At 44.5% G+C, this 17,257-nt stretch overlaps 2 protein-coding genes across 2 annotated transcripts in view; one reads left to right on the top strand and one right to left on the bottom strand.

Moving 5' to 3' along the window:
* The window catches only part of ankha (ANKH inorganic pyrophosphate transport regulator a), a 14,724-nt gene extending 10,437 nt beyond the window's left edge, over positions 1 to 4,287 (bottom strand). Inside the window, exons 1-5 of the mRNA XM_080544374.1 lie at positions 4,100 to 4,287; positions 2,439 to 2,655; positions 1,790 to 1,908; positions 1,375 to 1,458; positions 422 to 592 (exon numbers count right to left, since the gene is read on the bottom strand). Of these exons, the coding sequence (XP_080400500.1) occupies positions 422 to 592; positions 1,375 to 1,458; positions 1,790 to 1,908; positions 2,439 to 2,655; positions 4,100 to 4,195 (687 nt within the window). The 5' untranslated portion in view covers positions 4,196 to 4,287. The remainder of the gene's footprint in view (positions 1 to 421; positions 593 to 1,374; positions 1,459 to 1,789; positions 1,909 to 2,438; positions 2,656 to 4,099) is intronic.
* Positions 4,288 to 9,345: 5,058 nt separating this feature from the next.
* myca (MYC proto-oncogene, bHLH transcription factor a) lies at positions 9,346 to 12,271 on the top strand. The gene is made up of 3 exons (XM_080543781.1): positions 9,346 to 9,516; positions 9,988 to 10,768; positions 11,276 to 12,271. Exons 2-3 carry the CDS (start codon positions 10,111 to 10,113, stop codon positions 11,896 to 11,898), a joined length of 1,281 nt encoding a protein of 426 aa, XP_080399907.1. The 5' UTR covers positions 9,346 to 9,516; positions 9,988 to 10,110; the 3' UTR covers positions 11,899 to 12,271.
* Positions 12,272 to 17,257: the final 4,986 nt, after the last annotated feature.

Here is a 17,257-nt window from a genome sequence, read left to right as displayed (position 1 = left end):
AGAGATTTTTTTTGACGGGGGGGGGGGGGCGATAGCGCTAGCACTAATGGTGATAAATGGATATCTCTAGCACTAACGGTGGTCTAACACTGATGTGCATGTAAGTAGCGGCAGCCCTGACCTTAACACCTGCAGAATTACTTTGAAAACAGTTTACTGTGACTGTGTTTCTCCACACTGTCTGGAATTGTACCTAGCTGCTCCCTGAAGCTAAAAGTTATTTCAACAGCAGCAGAGTTTAGCAGACAGGAAGATTAGTTAGCTCGCGCATCCTGTGACTTGGATGAGACTTAGACGCCCCCCCCCTCCCCCAATTATTATTATTTTTTCACATGGATGACCTATTTTGCGGTAAAAACAGCTAATTTAGCAGAAAGGTGACAAGTTTGCACCCCTGAGAGAGGGTGTCAGCTGAGCGTACCCCCACGTCCGGTCCACTGGAGTCCGGCATGGTCTCGTGGATCCTCCAGTAGTAGCCCAGGCACACGATGGTGAAGCGGACCAGGGCGCCCATGTACAGGGAGAGGATGGGGACCAGGAGGGGCTCCACGCAGGCCAGGTTACTGTGCAGCAGGATGGACACAAACACAACCTGCCACGGAGAAGACCAGAACCAGTCAGTCAGCACCGCCTTCACCTCACAACCTTCTGCAGTTCAAGTTCACGTTTATTGTCATATGTATTAATACAATGACATTCTTCAGCCTCGTCTCTCTCTGTAGTATCACACACAAACAAACATAGTCCACAATACAAACAACACAACAATACAGTATAAGGTGCTTAGTGCAGGGTGAAAAGACTCTGCCAGTCAAGAGGGTCCCTGATGAGGGATTTTAAGTGCAGTGCGCATGGTTCAGCTGTTCAGCAACCTAACTGCCTGTGGGAAGAAACTGTTTCTGAGGCGGGTGGTGGTGCGTGAGTTGATACTTCTATAGCGTTTTCGGGATGGGAGGAGTGTGAATAGTGCATAGGCAGGGTGGCTGGTGTATTTAATGATGTTAACTGTAACTGTAACAGAGGCCCCATGTCTGCTCCTGAAGCTAATTGCATTATCTTTATTTTTTTAGTGGGGCAGTCCCACTCATATTTTTTTTATTTTTTTGGACAGATATAGTGAAGACAGACAGGAAAGTAAGGAGAAGAAGGGAGAGAGAGAGAGGGCATGTCAGCAGGGCATGGGCCGGATTCTCTAACCCATGCCGACATGGGCATAATGTGTGCAACTGTAGACCGCAGTGCTAGACCACTGGACCACCCCAGACCGCCACCACCAAATTGCATTATTTACGTGGCATTTTGTGCAAAACCTATCTTCACTGTAATAGGGATTTCTATCAAAAGAAAATCAAGGGATGTTCAATGTTTCATTACCTGAGCAATGACATCAGAGATGGAGGCACAGCCCACGATGAGACTGTGTTTGTGCTTGAGCAGGATCCCGGCGTGAATCCACGCCTGAAGAATACAAAAGAGAGGGACAATTACCGCTTCGCCCCAAATGTCTACGCCAAAGAATGTCAGTTAAAAAACCGAAGATTCCATTCCATTCTGACCAATTTCCTTGACCACGTAAAAAGATTATACCCTCTAAAAGCCAGAAGACGTGAGATAAGACAGGCCCTATCGTTATTTAAGACATTTAAGACCAGGCCATAAGGGGATTGTAACAAATAAAATTCTAGGTCCAGGTGTTGAAAGCTTCCTCTCTCCTCCTCCCATGATTATATGTCCGACCGGCCACGCGTCGACTCGTGTAAGAAGCTGGGTCGTGGTGCCACATACTCACCATAGCGTCCAGCAACGGGAAGGCAGCCAGATAGAAGAAAGCCCTTCTGGTCTTGCCGCCCACAGAGTCGTCCACTTGGTGGAGCTTATTGATAATGTAGTATCCTAAATCTGTCTGGGCTGGGGAGGGGGAGAGGTGACCGGAAGTATTATGATGAGACGACATACAACAGCCTAACTATTAGCCTATTAGGATGATATGATTGAACAAAACATAAGACTAGTACTCAGTTTGGCCTCTAACTAACCCTTAACCCTAACCCCATTTGGGGATCAGGATGGAAGGAACACTTATAGCCTATTAGGATGATATGATTGAACAAAACATAAGACTAGTACACAGTTTGGCCTCTAACTAACCCTTAACCCTAAGTTGTTAACAGTAATGTTGACAGATTCAACACGAGTTAATTATTATTAACTGGATTTTTCAAATGATAACTTGGAATAGCCTATTAGGATGATATGATTGAACAAAACATAAGACTAGTACTCAGTTTGGCCTCTAACTTAACCCTAACCCCATTTGGGGATCAGGTAAAAACACTTATAACTGCCAAGATTCGACACAAGTTAATTATTATTAACTGGATTTTTCAAATGATAACTTGGAATAACACCAGGAGGCTGGTAGTGAGAGGTGTACACACCTATGAGGATGTGGAGGATGAAGGCGACTATCCCCGCGGCCACCATGCACAGCACAGCCTTGCCCCGCTCCTTCTTGCTGTTGACAAACACCAGGCCCACGTTCTTGAAGTCGCTCATGGGCCCTGTGAAGAACTTCATCAGGGAGTAGGCCAGGCCGTAGCTGGCCAACATCTCAATCGCATCCTCTTTGACTGCGGCGATACCCCTGTTGAGAGCCTGCCAGGGACCAGAAGAAGAGGGGGTGAGGGTGTGAGTGAGGGGGTGAGTTAGCTGCTGCTAGCAATCATTGGACATAAGGGAAAATCCAATTCTAATTCCAGAATTTTCTTTGAGAACGCAGAAAACCAAGATTAACCTATAAGACTAAAAATAGCCACAAAGGTTCAGATAAGAGGCTCCAATAAATAATAAAATCAGACATGCCACTCTTTTACAGTATAAATGAATAATTTCACAGCTTTACATAGACCTACTCCTTGAGTAGGTTTACTTTGATAATATCAACAGTGGTACCAACAACATACACCAGACAGACTGGCGTAAGCAATTCCGTGAGAAAAACCTTGTTAACATAATGTGGAATAGGGAAATATGATGCGTGTGTAGCTGGGGCAGGGTGTATAAATACAGCTCTCCATTACACAGCCTTGACACAGAACCCACTGAATTAGTCATAACCGAATAAGAAAATTATTTCCATTTACGTTTTCGCCTCCAGAGCATCCACAGCTGCCTCTCTTTCCGTAGAAGGGAGGCTTGTGCTATTTATACCAGCTCACACAGCCAGTTACATAAGGCATAATCCTAACCTCTATGAGCCTCGCTGTGCCTTTTTACTTGGACTCCAATTGTCCACCCGGGCAAGAATAGCAGCTAGGATACTAGGCCTGTCATTTTGGCTGAGACTGAATGGGACCTGTCACTGACATAGGGGGGTGGTACTGCAGAGGGTGAACGACCCTAAATAAATCTCTACTGAAAAATGCTCTACAGAAATCCGCATGCATCATCATGGCAATTTCCTAAAAAAAAAAAAAATGAAGGAAATGCCTTTAAACAAATTGAAAGGTTAGATTTAGATTTGTTGAATTAAATAGTGAACACGGTCTCATCCATGAGTGGACTGGACTGACAGTGAGTGAATTCAGGAAATGGCCAAATTACACACTTCCTCCCTTACACAGCTTTTCTACCGATGATGATTTTGGCGAATGAGATCCCCATCCCCATAACATCAACATATTATGGGGACAAGGTATTTCCCATTCCTGTAATAACACCCATATCTGCCACCATCTAAATATGATATGATACACAACCAACTCGGCATCCTGTTAATTTGCATCATAAAACATCCCAAAATAAAATAAATAAACAGCACACTCACACATTGTTTTTTTTTACGACTTGATCATGAGTATTGTGTAGCGATTACAAGCTATAACAGATCTATCCGGTAACAGTTATCTTTCTGCCAACGCAAAATCATAAGCCTGATGATTTATGGACAGTCAGTGTGTTACAGTGTAACCAGGGCTAGCTCTCTTTAGCTTAGCCTCCCCTCATCATCAACCTAACCCTTTCCTGGCTGGGAAATACAAAATAGGAAAAACATATGGATCGCCAGATTAAATATTATAAACAATAATATAAACCGTACCTGTTCGCCGAGGTCGATGGCTATGTTGGTGATAGCCAAAGGCACCAGAAAGCGGATGAGAGGCCAATAAGGAATGAGAGATGGGAATTCCATCATAATACATATGCCGGTGTGGTGTCAGGACCAGGGGGGCATCTGAATATTATTATTATAAAAGATTGGGGTTGTGGATCAGCACCTGACCTGTCCTGAGCTCTTCTCCGTCACAAAAATAAGACCGATTTAACCAATAATATAATTAAAACTGGACTGATGAAAAAAAAAATCAAAAAATAATAAACTTAGTCACAATGACTAGACAACGGAGGATCCAAGAAAAAACGCGCTGCTTCGGTGTACAAGAGGCGAAGGTCACCGGAGATCTCACAGGAGCGCCTCTCCATGGCTCGGCATCGGTGAAGGAGGAGGTGTTGAAGTAATAATGCCACAATATCCTTCATGCATTTGTCGCATATGATATAGTCTCGGTGGTTTTTAAATCATAACAATACTACACGGGTATTCCACATCTGCGTTCCACCAGTCCATCATCCCGCCCCACTCACCCGAAAAACCAACACGTGGGTACATAAGAGCCCCCCCCCCCCTTTACTTCTACGCCCTCCTCCTTGACGCAACAAGGGGGTGCGTTCGTAAAGTCGCTCTGGGAATCTGGGGATCACCGATCTAATGGCTTGGTCCCTTCATGATGGCGAACGCAGTGTGGGCGAGTTTACGAATGGGGCGAGTTTACGAACGCACCCCTGATTCTAAATTTAGGGTATTTAATTGAACGCAGAACACAGAGTTGAATGAAAGATAAGCTAAAAAAAATAAAAGCCCTAAACTATAATCTTCGTGGTTATATTATAATAGACATTACAAATGAATAGGAATTATGAATAATGATACGCCCGTTGCATATATATATATATATATAACATAAATGTAATATTTTTACACTTACAGTAACACTTCGCTTTAAAAAATCAATTCAGCAATGGGTTACTTGACATACACTTTGATGACAAACTTGAGTACTGGCATTTTTATTTTATTGTATTTTTATTTTTATTTAAATAAAGTTCAAGTTCAAGAGATTTGGGATTTCGTCACTCGGTCTGGAAATGGAGCGTCGACGCCCCCCTATGGATGAAATGAGAATGGCCATGAGAATACTAAAGATTATGGTACATGTGGTACAGTCTAGTAGTCTGTATGTGTAACAAATGACGTTTTATAGAAGAAAAATTCAACCATTTGCGATAGTACTGTAATCCAAAGAACTGTAAAACGTGGTGGTTGTTGCTGTGGTTGTTGGTGCATACAGACAACATAAGAATAAGAATTACAAAGCAAGTAAAACGTGAAGAAGCATAGATATAAAATAAAGTAAGATATAAATATGAATTAATATTTACAATATATAGTGTCTATGGGGGCGGGGTAAGAGTCTGTGTCAGTGGGGGTCCCGGGCCTTGTTGATAAGGCTTACTGCACTGGTTGACTGGTATACCAATAGGAATGTTCTCTTTTTCTCAATTCTAATGACCAGTGTATTGAATGTGTTTTATTTCAATCAATATAAGACGTTTAATCTGTCTGTTTAGGCTATAAACATGTGTCAGTGTTGAAACCAATAACCCACCTTTTCCTGGGCAACATTTAACAAACATTTAATCATATTTAATTTGAACCTGAAAGTTGTCTCATATGATAGATGTGTCTGTCTTTTCTTCTTCAACCTATTACTTTGAGCTGTAGATGAACAGTGTATAGATGTTACGATCAGATAGGGGACCCAAGTGCAGACACAGACCAGAGACTGATTGAAGTAAATAAGGTATATTTATTTAAGGACTGAGGCAGAGAATGGTCGTAAGGCAAGCGGGGAGGGGTCAGGCAGGAGAGCTAGTCCGTCGGCAGGCAGGCAGGCAGGGGTCTAGGCAGGGGGGTAGTCGGCAGACAGGCAGGGGGAGTAGTTGGCAGGCAGGCAGGGGTCTAGGCAGGGAGACAGGTAGCGAGACTGGTAGGGCAGGAGGGCAGGTAGGGCAGGAGGGCAGGTAGGAGGACTGGTGGGGCGGGCAGGCAGGCGGGCATGTAGGACAGGCAGGCGGGTAGGCAGGAGGGCAGGTAGGCAGGAGGGCAGGTAGCGGGACTAGGAGGGCAGGTGAGTAGGTAGGAGGACTGGTGGGGCAGGCAGGCAGGCGGGCATGTAGGACAGGCAGGCAGGAGGGCAGGTAGCGGGACTGGTAGGGCAGGCGAGTAGGTAGGAGGACTGGTAGGACAGGCAGGCAGGAGGGCAGGCGGGCAGGAGGGCAGGCAGGCAGGAGGGCAGGTAGGCAGGAGGGCAGGCGGGCAGGCAGGCAGGAGGGCAGGTAGGCAGGAGGGCAGGCGGGCAGGTAGGCAGGAGGGCAGGCGGGCAGGTAGGCAGGAGGGCAGGTAGGCAGGAGGGCTGGCAGGCAGGAGGGCAGGAAGGCAGGAGGGCAGGTAGGCAGGAGGGCAGGCAGGCAGGAGGGCAGGTAGGCAGGAGGGCAGGTGGGCAGGAAGGCAGGTAGGCAGGAGGGCAGGTGGGCAGGTGTCAGGCTGAACGGAAGGGGAACTGAAGTAAGTTATGATCCGGCAGTGAAGTTCTTCTTCTTCTTCTTCTTTTTTCAATTGGCGGTTGACAACCACTTGGTGTATTACCGCCACCGCTGGACTGGAGTGTGGCACAGGACTTGCTTCTTAACTTTACTAACTTAAATTCTTTTTAAAAGCCCTGTTTCCCTTAAAAAGAAAAACAACAACTTTAAAATCTTCCCTTCCCTTCTCTGTAGAATATATTTCATCTCAAATACTTCTTTATTTTCCTCCACCTGAGCAATAAACCTACGCCTTTCGTTATGATACTTTTGGCAGTGTATTAAAACACGTTCCACTGTTTCTGGTCTATTCCATAGACACTGCTCACAGTTGCCATCTGCATGCTTGTTTATTAAAAACAGGGTACTATTTAAATTGGTATGTCCAATCCTTAACCTGGCCAGCACCACCTCTTCACGCCTGGACCTGCATGTACTATTATCCACCCTCACTTTTGGTTGAAGATAAAAAAAAAAGTGTCTCCCAGAGGTCCCACTGTTCCAAATATACTCCGGCAGTGAAGTGAAGGCTGGAACGGGTCTTTATGCAGGGCTAACGAGGTAATTGTGAACAGCCGGACAAAACGCACACCTGAAGCCACTCCTGCCAATTAGAGTCAGAGAGAGAGAGAGAGAGAGAGAGAGAGAGAGAGAGAGAGAGAGAGAGAGAGAGAGAGAGAGAGAGAGAGAGAGAGAGAGAGAGAGAGAGAGAGAGAGAGAGAGAGAGAGAGAGAGAGAGAGAGAGAGAGAGAGAGAGAGAGAGAGAGAGAGAGAGAGAGAGAGAGAGAGAGAGAGAGAGAGAGAGAGAGAGAGAGAGAGAGAGAGAGAGAGAGAGAGAGAGAGAGAGAGAGAGAGAGAGAGAGAGAGAGAGAGAGAGAGGGGAAAAGAGAGAGAGAGGCACTGCCCACTACCTCGAGGTAGAGGGCGTGACAATAGATCTATATTCAGCAGCCAAAAAGGTGGCTGTATTTTATTTTAAAATTATTTATATAACCTTTATTTAACCAGGTAAGACAATTAAGAACAGATTCTTATTGACAATGCCGACCTGGCAAAAGGCACAGCCTTTTGAGGGGTAGGGGGAAAGGGGGTCATTTGGGCTGCTTACACTAACACATAACCTATAGCCTACCCAAATGTATTCTCTGCATATGTGTTTAGATAAGCAATGCCGTGTATATGAATTGTATCTGTGTAAATACTTAACTCAACCTAATCCATGTTCTTGACAGTACCAACCAACTGACTGATATAAGATCCACCTGTCCTGTGGACTCTCTCAACTGTATTGCAATATTGTATTTTAGACAGCAGGGGGCGCTCTACACCCACTGAATCTCTTCATCACAGCACAGGCCTTATCATATGAACTGGATCATGCATTGCTCACGTTTAGGTGAGCACATCACCGCAGAATGACAGTAGCAATAAAGCAAGCCGATCGATTTAGAAACTGTCAACATGTAGTCTATGACTTGTAGAGGATTTCCCTCTTTACTGTGTTGGTTGGGGTTTAGCTTTGGCAACTGACTCATTTGTGCAGGACAGGTGCTCATTTCCCATACAAACGTACAGTACCAATGCAGGGGTCAGCCTTCATCTATTAATCAACTTCTTGTCTGGTCAAAGGAAGCGTAGCAGACGCAAAACTTTGACCAAACAACAAGTGTCCTTCCAGTGTCGCCGGACTTTCCTTCAATACCCTCTACGTTTATAGGGGGGCTATTAATTTTGTTCACGTGCATCATGCATGTCTTTTTGCTGCATGATAAGGAGGGGTCGCTCCACCAGGTGAATTCTTAGGGCGGCCTATATAAAGGATTTCTGATGGATTCCAATACTCTGTTTGTTATTTTTTACAGAAAAGCGTTGTTTTTGTTTTTGTTTTTGTCGTTGTTGTTGTTGCAAGACCACCACATCTATCATCTGAGACACAACTTTCAGGTAGGCAAATAAATTAAATATGATTCAACTGTGTGAAAAGTGTGCATTTCAGATCAATCTTCTATGGCAAGGTACAGATTTAAATTGTCCATAATAATATTCACAACTCAATTCAATACTAAGACCTTTTTGGATTTGGATGAACAAATATAGCACTTATATAAAAAGGGCAGTCTCTCTCTAACCTTTGTGTGCATTTAATTCCCAATGTGTGTGTGGTGGAATAATAAGTCAGTGTGGGGTAACTCCTACTAGAGCCCCCTCGTGAATGGAATACTGCGCTTTTGAAACTCCTCCCTCTTAAGTCTCCTTCCGCAACTAAACTATCGGGACTATTTCTTAGACTATTTCTAAATCCCCCAATTCATACTAGCCACGACAAAAATCCCTTCGCTGACTCTGAATAATCTTAGCGACTGTGAGTTCCTATTTTTTTATCATTAACAAAACCCAACACGATCATGTCGATTTTTTAGACTCAAAAACGCAGTTGGTTGTTTGGCGGGAAAATGTTCCCGGCGGAGGGATACGTTGAAACACAGAGCACAACAACCTTTTTATTGAACCCCGTGGAAGTAGAACGCTCAGCTGTGATTCTCACGCGCCCACAGCGGTACGCACCATTCTGCATCGCGGAGCTGCACCCGTGAGAGCTTCATGCATGCTCTCAGACAGACAGTCCTACTATTAACAACAAGATCTACACTGTCACACATGCTGGCATCGGATTAATGTTACCATCGCATTGGAATACTCCCTGTCTTTCGGTATTTTGCATTTTGGCGTGATTTGACTTCGACATCTTTGCATCCAGGCAGCGAACTCTCCAACCCCCAGTTACTTCCCACTTTGTTTCCTTCCACACACAAGGTAAGGGGGTGTTTCTCTCCGAGCATGCATGACACATTGCATTCTCCATGCCGTTGGAAAACGACGTGGCTTATTTAAAACTGGTAAAATTCAGAGATTCACCAACTTTAGACGATTTAATTCAGATGCATGTTTGCAATGCGTGCTACTTGATCGAGTTGTACTCGTAGGCTACAGTTAGTTCGCTTAGGTAAGCGTCAGCTTTTTTGCAAACTGACTACGTTTAAATACCCTGTCAGACTCAGACTGCACCGAATGAACGCTGACCTGTATGAACTGCTGTTTGCGTGCATATTGCATGGAACTCCAACGGTGTTTTAGAGTTAAGAGTATTCTGTGATGTTGCATGCTTTGTGTCGTTTTACAAACGAAACGTTATAGCATTTTTGTGCATGCACAAGCTGGTGTTCGGTGCACGTTTTAACAATCAACTAATTATCCCACCTCTTCTTTTTTTTCTTATTTCTCTAGAATTTCAACAACAACAAAAGAGAAGGGCATTCAATCAAGGTTGGAGTGCATCCTCAACTCAATTGCATTTTCTCATTTCACTTAGAATTTTCCCAAAAAAAGAGAAGAAGGCAACCTTTAACCATGCCGCTGAATTCAACTAGTTTGACGAGTAAAAACTACGACTACGACTACGACTCTCTCCAGCCCTATTTCTACTTCGACAACTCGGATGAGGATTTCTACCATCAGCAGCTCCAGCCGCCGGCTCCCAACGAGGACATCTGGAAGAAGTTCGAGCTGCTGCCCACTCCCCCTCTCTCCCCCAGCCGGCGACCCTCCCTCTCCAGCCTGTTCCCCTCCACCGCGGACCAGCTGGAGATGGTGACCGAGTTCCTGGGGGACGACGTGGTCAACACCAGCTTCATCTGCGACTCTGATTACTCTCAAACCTTCCTGAAGTCCATCATCATCCAGGACTGCATGTGGAGCGGCTTCAGTGCATCAGCCAAGTTGGAGAAAGTGGTGTCCGAGAGGCTGGCCTCCCTCCAGGCTGCAAGGAAGGAGTCAGCTGTGGGTGTCACATCGGAGTCTATTACTACTACTACTACCAACGCCAGTAACTACTTACAGGATCTCAACACATCCGCGTCGGAATGCATCGACCCCTCGGTAGTCTTCCCCTACCCGATCACCGAGACCACCCCGGCTAAACAAAGCAAGATGCAGCCCCCACCCATGGATATGGATCTGGCTCTGGACACCCCGCCTAACAGCGGTAGCAGCAGTGGTAGTGACTCAGGTATGTGTTTGAATAATGCAATCTTTATTTATTTATTATTATTAAGGAAGCGTCTGTTTTTTCAGTGCTTCTAGAAAAAAGTAGTGTATTCCCCTCTGAGATCACGATTGCGGTGTGCCCCCCCCCCCCCGGGATGTAAATCCATATTCTCATGCGCATTGAGGGGGCGATTAAGACCTCACGCATGTCCTTGATGAAATGAAGCTGAAATTGTGCCATGGGTTAACATGGGTTCAGCCAGGCGATGGACTGCGTTGCGTAAGCTCCCCCACCCATGCTGTATTTCAAGATGCCGGTTTTCGCTAAGCTGCCATGTTAAGAATCAGCTGATGTGGAAGGGGGGCGGAGAGTGGAATGCAGAGATTTTTTTCTTTTTTCTTTCCTTTCCTCTCCCTCACATAAGGACATGCTCTGTTGAATAGAGTAGACTTTGATTTTCTAACAGTTATTCTGTAGTTTCTCAACTGGAATGTTAAAATTAAAAAAATGTTTAATCTTTAATTTCAGATGAGGATGACGATGATGATGATGACGAGGATGAGGATGATGATGAAGAGGAGGAGGAAGAGGATGATGAGGAGATTGATGTGGTGACAGTGGAGAAGAGACAGTCGGTAAAGCGGTGTGACTCCTCCAGCTCGTCGGAGACCAGACATCACAGTCCCCTTGTGCTGAAGAGGTGCCATGTCTCCACCCACCAGCACAACTACGCCGCCCACCCCTCCACGCGGCACGAGCAGCCAGCTGTCAAGAGGCTGAGGCTAGAGAGCAACACGGGCAACGGCAGCGGGAGCAACGGCCGGGTCCTCAAACAGCTCAGCAGCAACCGCAAATGCTCCAGTCCCCGGACGTCCGACTCGGAAGACTACGACAAAAGAAGGACTCACAACGTGCTGGAGCGCCAGCGGAGGAACGAGCTTAAGCTGAGCTTTTTCGCTCTGCGGGACGAGATCCCCGAGGTGGCCAATAACGAGAAGGCGGCCAAAGTGGTCATCCTGAAGAAGGCGACGGAGTGCATTTACAGCATGCAGACGGACGAGCAGAGACTAGTGTCCCAGAAAGAGCAGCTGAGGAGGAGAAGTGAACATTTGAAACAGAAGCTCGCACAGTTGCAGAGCTCTCATGTTTGAGACTCTCCTGTCACAAAGACTTTGTTGGCGTTCACGTTTTATATGCAAGTTCAGACTTGGTGTGTATAGTTGATATTGCATGACAAATGCAAAAAAATAATTACTTTTTTTGGAATCTCTCTGTCTGATTTCAATGTTAAAACTGCCTCAATTGAAGTTATCGGTGGTGAAAAATATTTAAACAGTTTATTTTTATTAATAAAATATAAAAAAGAAAAAAAAATAGGGTTACACTTTTGGAGTGCCCAAACCTAAAATATACATTTTTATGTTTTGTATATAATTATTACTTAATACTTGAAATGTATTTTTGGATCTCAATTGTCTGGAAGTTCAAACCCACTTGTTTCCAGTGTATGGTTTTCCATATTATGTTCCTAGATTCTTTTGAAATATAAATGCATTTCTTTTTGAAAACAAGTCGTATTTGGTTTTTACTCCTGTTTCCTCTCCACTAATCATAAAGTGGGTTCCCAATGACAGGTGACTTACAGGTGCATCATGGGAAGATGAAAGGGTACACATTTGCACAACCATGCCATCTCTATGAAACTAGAGAATACAACTTCAACACAATAGTACGATACAGACATGCTAATTGGTGCAATGGAGACTAGTCTGGGTTAGAGGTCAAATCAATGTCTTCTCATAAGTAAAGGCAGCTGTGCTGGAACTCTAGAACTCTGCACCTTGGGTAGCAGGTGCCTAGCATCAGTCACTAGGCTAGTGCTACATGTTATGTTAATCTGATGTTCTGCGTGGTCCATGTGAAGACAACCCAGGTAAGATGAAGAAAGATCTGGAGACGAGACACAGAAGTCAGACATCCTCCCCATTTGTTTGTTTTTGAATATATTCTCATACACAGGTGGTTGTAGTGTCAGAAGCAATGACCTTCTAGTTGATCAGACACACAAGATGAACTGTTCCTACAACCTAAACTCAGCAGTATTGGCATGCATGTACCTAGTGCCCATCACGACATCCTTTTACAATTATCGATGATTATCATGAATCACCATACCGTAGCCTACAATCTGTTCAGTGACAGTCACAGACAGGCATACTTTTTTTTAGTACCAATCCAGACATCCAACTACATAACTCATCTTATGACACTCTCAAATGACAGTGCACAGTGTTGCTGCCGCAGACAGTCATTGTGGTGACCACGGGTAACAAGTTATTTCGCCAGAGCACTTCCACCATAATAAAGTCAGCCACAGCCCCACAGCTTATCTAGCCAGTTCCTACCCAGCTGTGCACTAATCTTGTCATCGGTTTGCAACAGTAGCCTGTAGGCGCCCAGCTAATTAACACATGCAGAGATGAGATGAGTGGTACATGCACATCAAGTCACATCATAGTGTTATATGTTCAACTATAAATGGAAGTAGAATGCATTTAGAAATGCATGCAGACTTAAGTAGTCAAAAAATTGCAACAAGAATACTTATAACAGTGAATCTATTTTGTTCATACATGCAGAGATGAGTGGTACATGCACATCAAGTCACATCATAGTGTTATATGTTCAACTAGAAATGGAAGTAAGTAGAATGCATTTAGAAATGCATGCAGACTTTAGGAATCAAAAAAGTGCAACAAGAATACTTATAACAGTGAATCCATTTTGTTCATACATTGATCTTGTAATCGTATCATCATCATCATCATCATCATCATCATCATCATCATCATCATCACATGCAGAGATGAGTGGTACATGCACATCAAGTCACATCATAGTGTTATATGTTCAACTATAAATGGAAGTAGAATGCATTTAGAAATGCAGAAAAAAATTGCAAAAAAAACAGTGAATCCATTTTGTTCATACGTTGATCTTGTAATCTCATCATCATCATCATCATCGTCATGACATCATCATCATAGCTTCAATTCCTGTGTGGTGAACAGAGCAGAGAGCAGTCTTCTCCTGACGTCACGCACTGTATCTGACTGTATGCAGAGCGCTGCACGGAGCGCGTGGTCGCGAGCACATGGAAAGGAGGTCGAGATTTGTGTTCCAAAGACACGCAGCTTTTCATCTACCATGGAATATAAAATAATAATACTACACTAAATGCAGTCAGAGGGAACGGGTAAGCTTGCTCTCTCGATATTATCTGGACTATGTCGTTTTTCAATCGATTGTTTTAGGATCAAACAAAGTCCTTCTCCATTTTTAGCAGTCTGATTATCTAATAAATTATCTCTTCTTTGCTGTCAAGTCAGTGATGTCAGGAATATTATTCGGTTATTGAAACGTATCTTGCTGTTGATGCCGTTGGTCGTTATCTTGTAAAGTTGCTAATATCAATGTTTAATTTCACGTTTTGTCAATAGTTTTGATCAGTAGGCTGATCCCCGCCCCCCCTTCTCCCCTCCCCCCTTATTCTGTATGTCTGATATTCAAGTTATCGTTCACTGAACTGTTGCATTTGGTAAACAGGTTTTCTATGATTCTCCAACCTATTATTGTACGGTACATTTCATTGTTAATGTAGATTTCCTGTTATTGTTGTTGCTATTATTGTTGTTGTTGTTAATAGGTCTGTTTTTCTTTGTATAGCTCAGTTCTGCACATGACACATCCCTCCATCCCAACATTAATTACATCCAGATTTATTTATTTTTTATTGCATTTTACATGTTTTGCATTGCATGTTTTTTGTCTATGATGTTGTGATAATGCCTTCGGTTGCATGGCTTGCATTGTACTTGTCTAGTTTCTTCATTACTCTACATAAAGTCAAAATAGCAATCCATGTCAATATGCACCGTAGCCATCATTGTTTCAGACAAGATACAACCACTATGTGTAAATAATAAACACAATTGTTATGCATGGAGCTTATCACTGCTCGGCTTGGGTATGGTGTTTAGCCTGAGGAGTTTATATGCCATATTAACATGCCCACTCATCCATCTCTAGCAGTAGAGAAGTACATATGGATTGTCGATCACTAACATACACTTACTCTCCTTAGTCAGTCTCTATGTGTGTGTGTGTGTGTGTGTGTGTGTGTGTGTGTTTGTGTGTTTGCGTGCGTGTATGTATGTGTGTGTGTGTGTGTTTGCGTGCATGCATGCAGGTGTGTGTGTGTGTGTGTGTGTGTTTGTGTGTTTGCGTGCGTGTGTGTGTGTGTGTGTGTGTGTGTTTGCGTGCATGCATGCAGGTGTGTGTGTGTGTGTGTGTGCGTGTGAGCACTTGCGCACGTGTGCGTGCCCACACTAGAGTACAGTACATTCTGCTTCCAGGTCAAGTTACAGAGGTCCGAAGAAAACCCGAGAACGTCGTGTCCCTCTGACGTTGGCCCTCGATATCCCTTAATGATCAATGATTCATCCTAATTAACATCTGCTGCGTTTGTGCCCATCGGTGCCGTGAATATCTCCTGCACAGCCACTGTAAACACCCCAGAGAGTCCAGGAACAGTAGACAGCAGCAGTCTGGCTGTAGGCATTAGGCGTAAAGTACGCTAGCAGCCTGTAGGACTATTCTGTCACATGCAGTACAGTAAGATAGATCGACTCAACAACGCCGTGGCTGTGTAAAGTGACAGTGAATAATAGTAAAAATCGCCCTTGCCAAATACCTTTTACTGCTACGGTAACAGTGGCTTCATTTATGCTGATATTATTCCTTCTAGCCAGTGGGACGGAAACATAATATAAGCTTTGGCCTCCGGTCGCTCGTAGACACCAGTAATATTACTGCGTTTACTGTTTTTGTTTTAAGAATAGGGATGGGGTAATAGATAGGAACACAGATAGGAAGAGACAGGGCGGTGCACATACCCACTCGGAACACACACACACACACACACACACACACACACACACACAGACACACACACACACACACACACACACACACACACACACACACACACACAGACACAGACACAGACACACACACACACACACACACACACTCACACTCACACACACACACACACTCACACACACACACTCACAGACACACACTCTCACACACACACACACACACTCACACTCACACTCACACACACACACTCACAGACACACACACACACACACACACACACACACACACACACATGTGTGTGAGGAGGCAAGGGAAACATGGGGGGTCTGATGTTATGTAATTCTCCCAGCAGCAAGAAGAAGAAGGTGTGTCTTTGGGAGAATGAGAAGCTTTCGTTCTGACACTCCCAGCGGAGGAGGAGGGCCGTGGAGCAGTCTGTCTGTCAGACGAGTCTCCGTCGCTGCGTCCCTGTCTCGGTTTACAACATCATTTTCTGATGACATCATTACTTTCTTGGAATCCCTCTCTCACTCTCTCTCTCTCTCTCTCTCTCTCTCTCTCTCTCTCTCTCTCTCTGTCTCTCTCTCTCTGTCTCTCTCTCTCTCTCTCTCTCTCCCTCTCCCATTTTCCTTGTCCATTAGTCGGCAGTCAGTCTATGTTATCTTTGGCAGTGAGGACTGCACGTCTGCCTGCCAAGTGCTTCCCTGCACAATGTTTTCAGTGTGAGCGAGATGGGACCATGGGAGGCACAGTTAGAGAGAGGTTGTGGAGGAAAAAGGCTAAGTTGCCCCCTTTGACACAACACCAAAAAGCACTGAAACCTCCAAACTTTACAAGTGATAGTCAGAAGAAGAATCAGCTACTGGGAACTGGGAAGGGGGTTTCCCCCCAATCCTCCACCCAGTCAAACAGCTGATCAGGGACTATACTAGCAACATGATTTCATGACCGCAGAACGTTCAAACAGGATTCGTCTGCAGGCTGCATTTGGGTCGTTGCACCAGATAGATGTCTGTGTCTGCCATGGCAAAATTCTAGTCTAGTCTGTCGTTCGGTCCTAGTTGTTTGGATTCGAATGAAACACAGGCTCCAATTTCAAGGAACTTTGGGCTTTCGGAGCTTTTAATTACTTTAGATTTGACTGTTTGCTCTGGCCCAAATGAGAGAGCTTGTTCAAGTCGAGAGCCCCAACATCGAATCCGGGAAACCTTGATTGAAAACTTATGAGCTGTGCTATAGGGTGGTCACACAGGCATGTGTGGGTGTTATGTAACTCTGCTCCCTCTGGTGAATGAAGTCATTGGTTAGCTTCAGGCACGTTTGAAGAATATTCAACTAGAGAGAGAGAGAGAGAGAGAGAGAGAGAGAGAGAGAGAGAGAGAGAGAGAGAGAGAGAGAGGGGAGTGGAAAAGGGAGGCGAGCAGACAAACAATACTGTACTTCTGGTGGAATGTCTTTCCCATGTTTGGTTCTGTGTGCACTGTGCAGTTACTTATACACTTTTACTTTCACAGTGAATGGTTTGTGTCTGTGTTCTAGCACAGCCTTGACATCTTAAAAAGGGCC

The sequence above is a fragment of the Nansenia antarctica genome (genome assembly GCF_963989245.1).
Source record: "Nansenia antarctica genome assembly, chromosome: 13".
NCBI lineage: Eukaryota > Metazoa > Chordata > Actinopteri > Argentiniformes > Microstomatidae > Nansenia > Nansenia antarctica.
This window is presented reverse-complemented; position numbering and strand designations above follow the sequence as displayed.

What these genes read in the sequence shown, in the direction of transcription:
- myca (XM_080543781.1), top strand. Translation starts at nt 10,111, where the DNA reads ATGCCGCTGAATTCAACTAGTTTGACGAGTAAAAACTACGACTACGAC. An exon ending in CAGCAGTGGTAGTGACTCAG is followed by an intron (nt 10,769 to 11,275) that starts GTATGTGTTTGA and finishes CTTTAATTTCAG; the next exon opens with ATGAGGATGACGATGATGAT.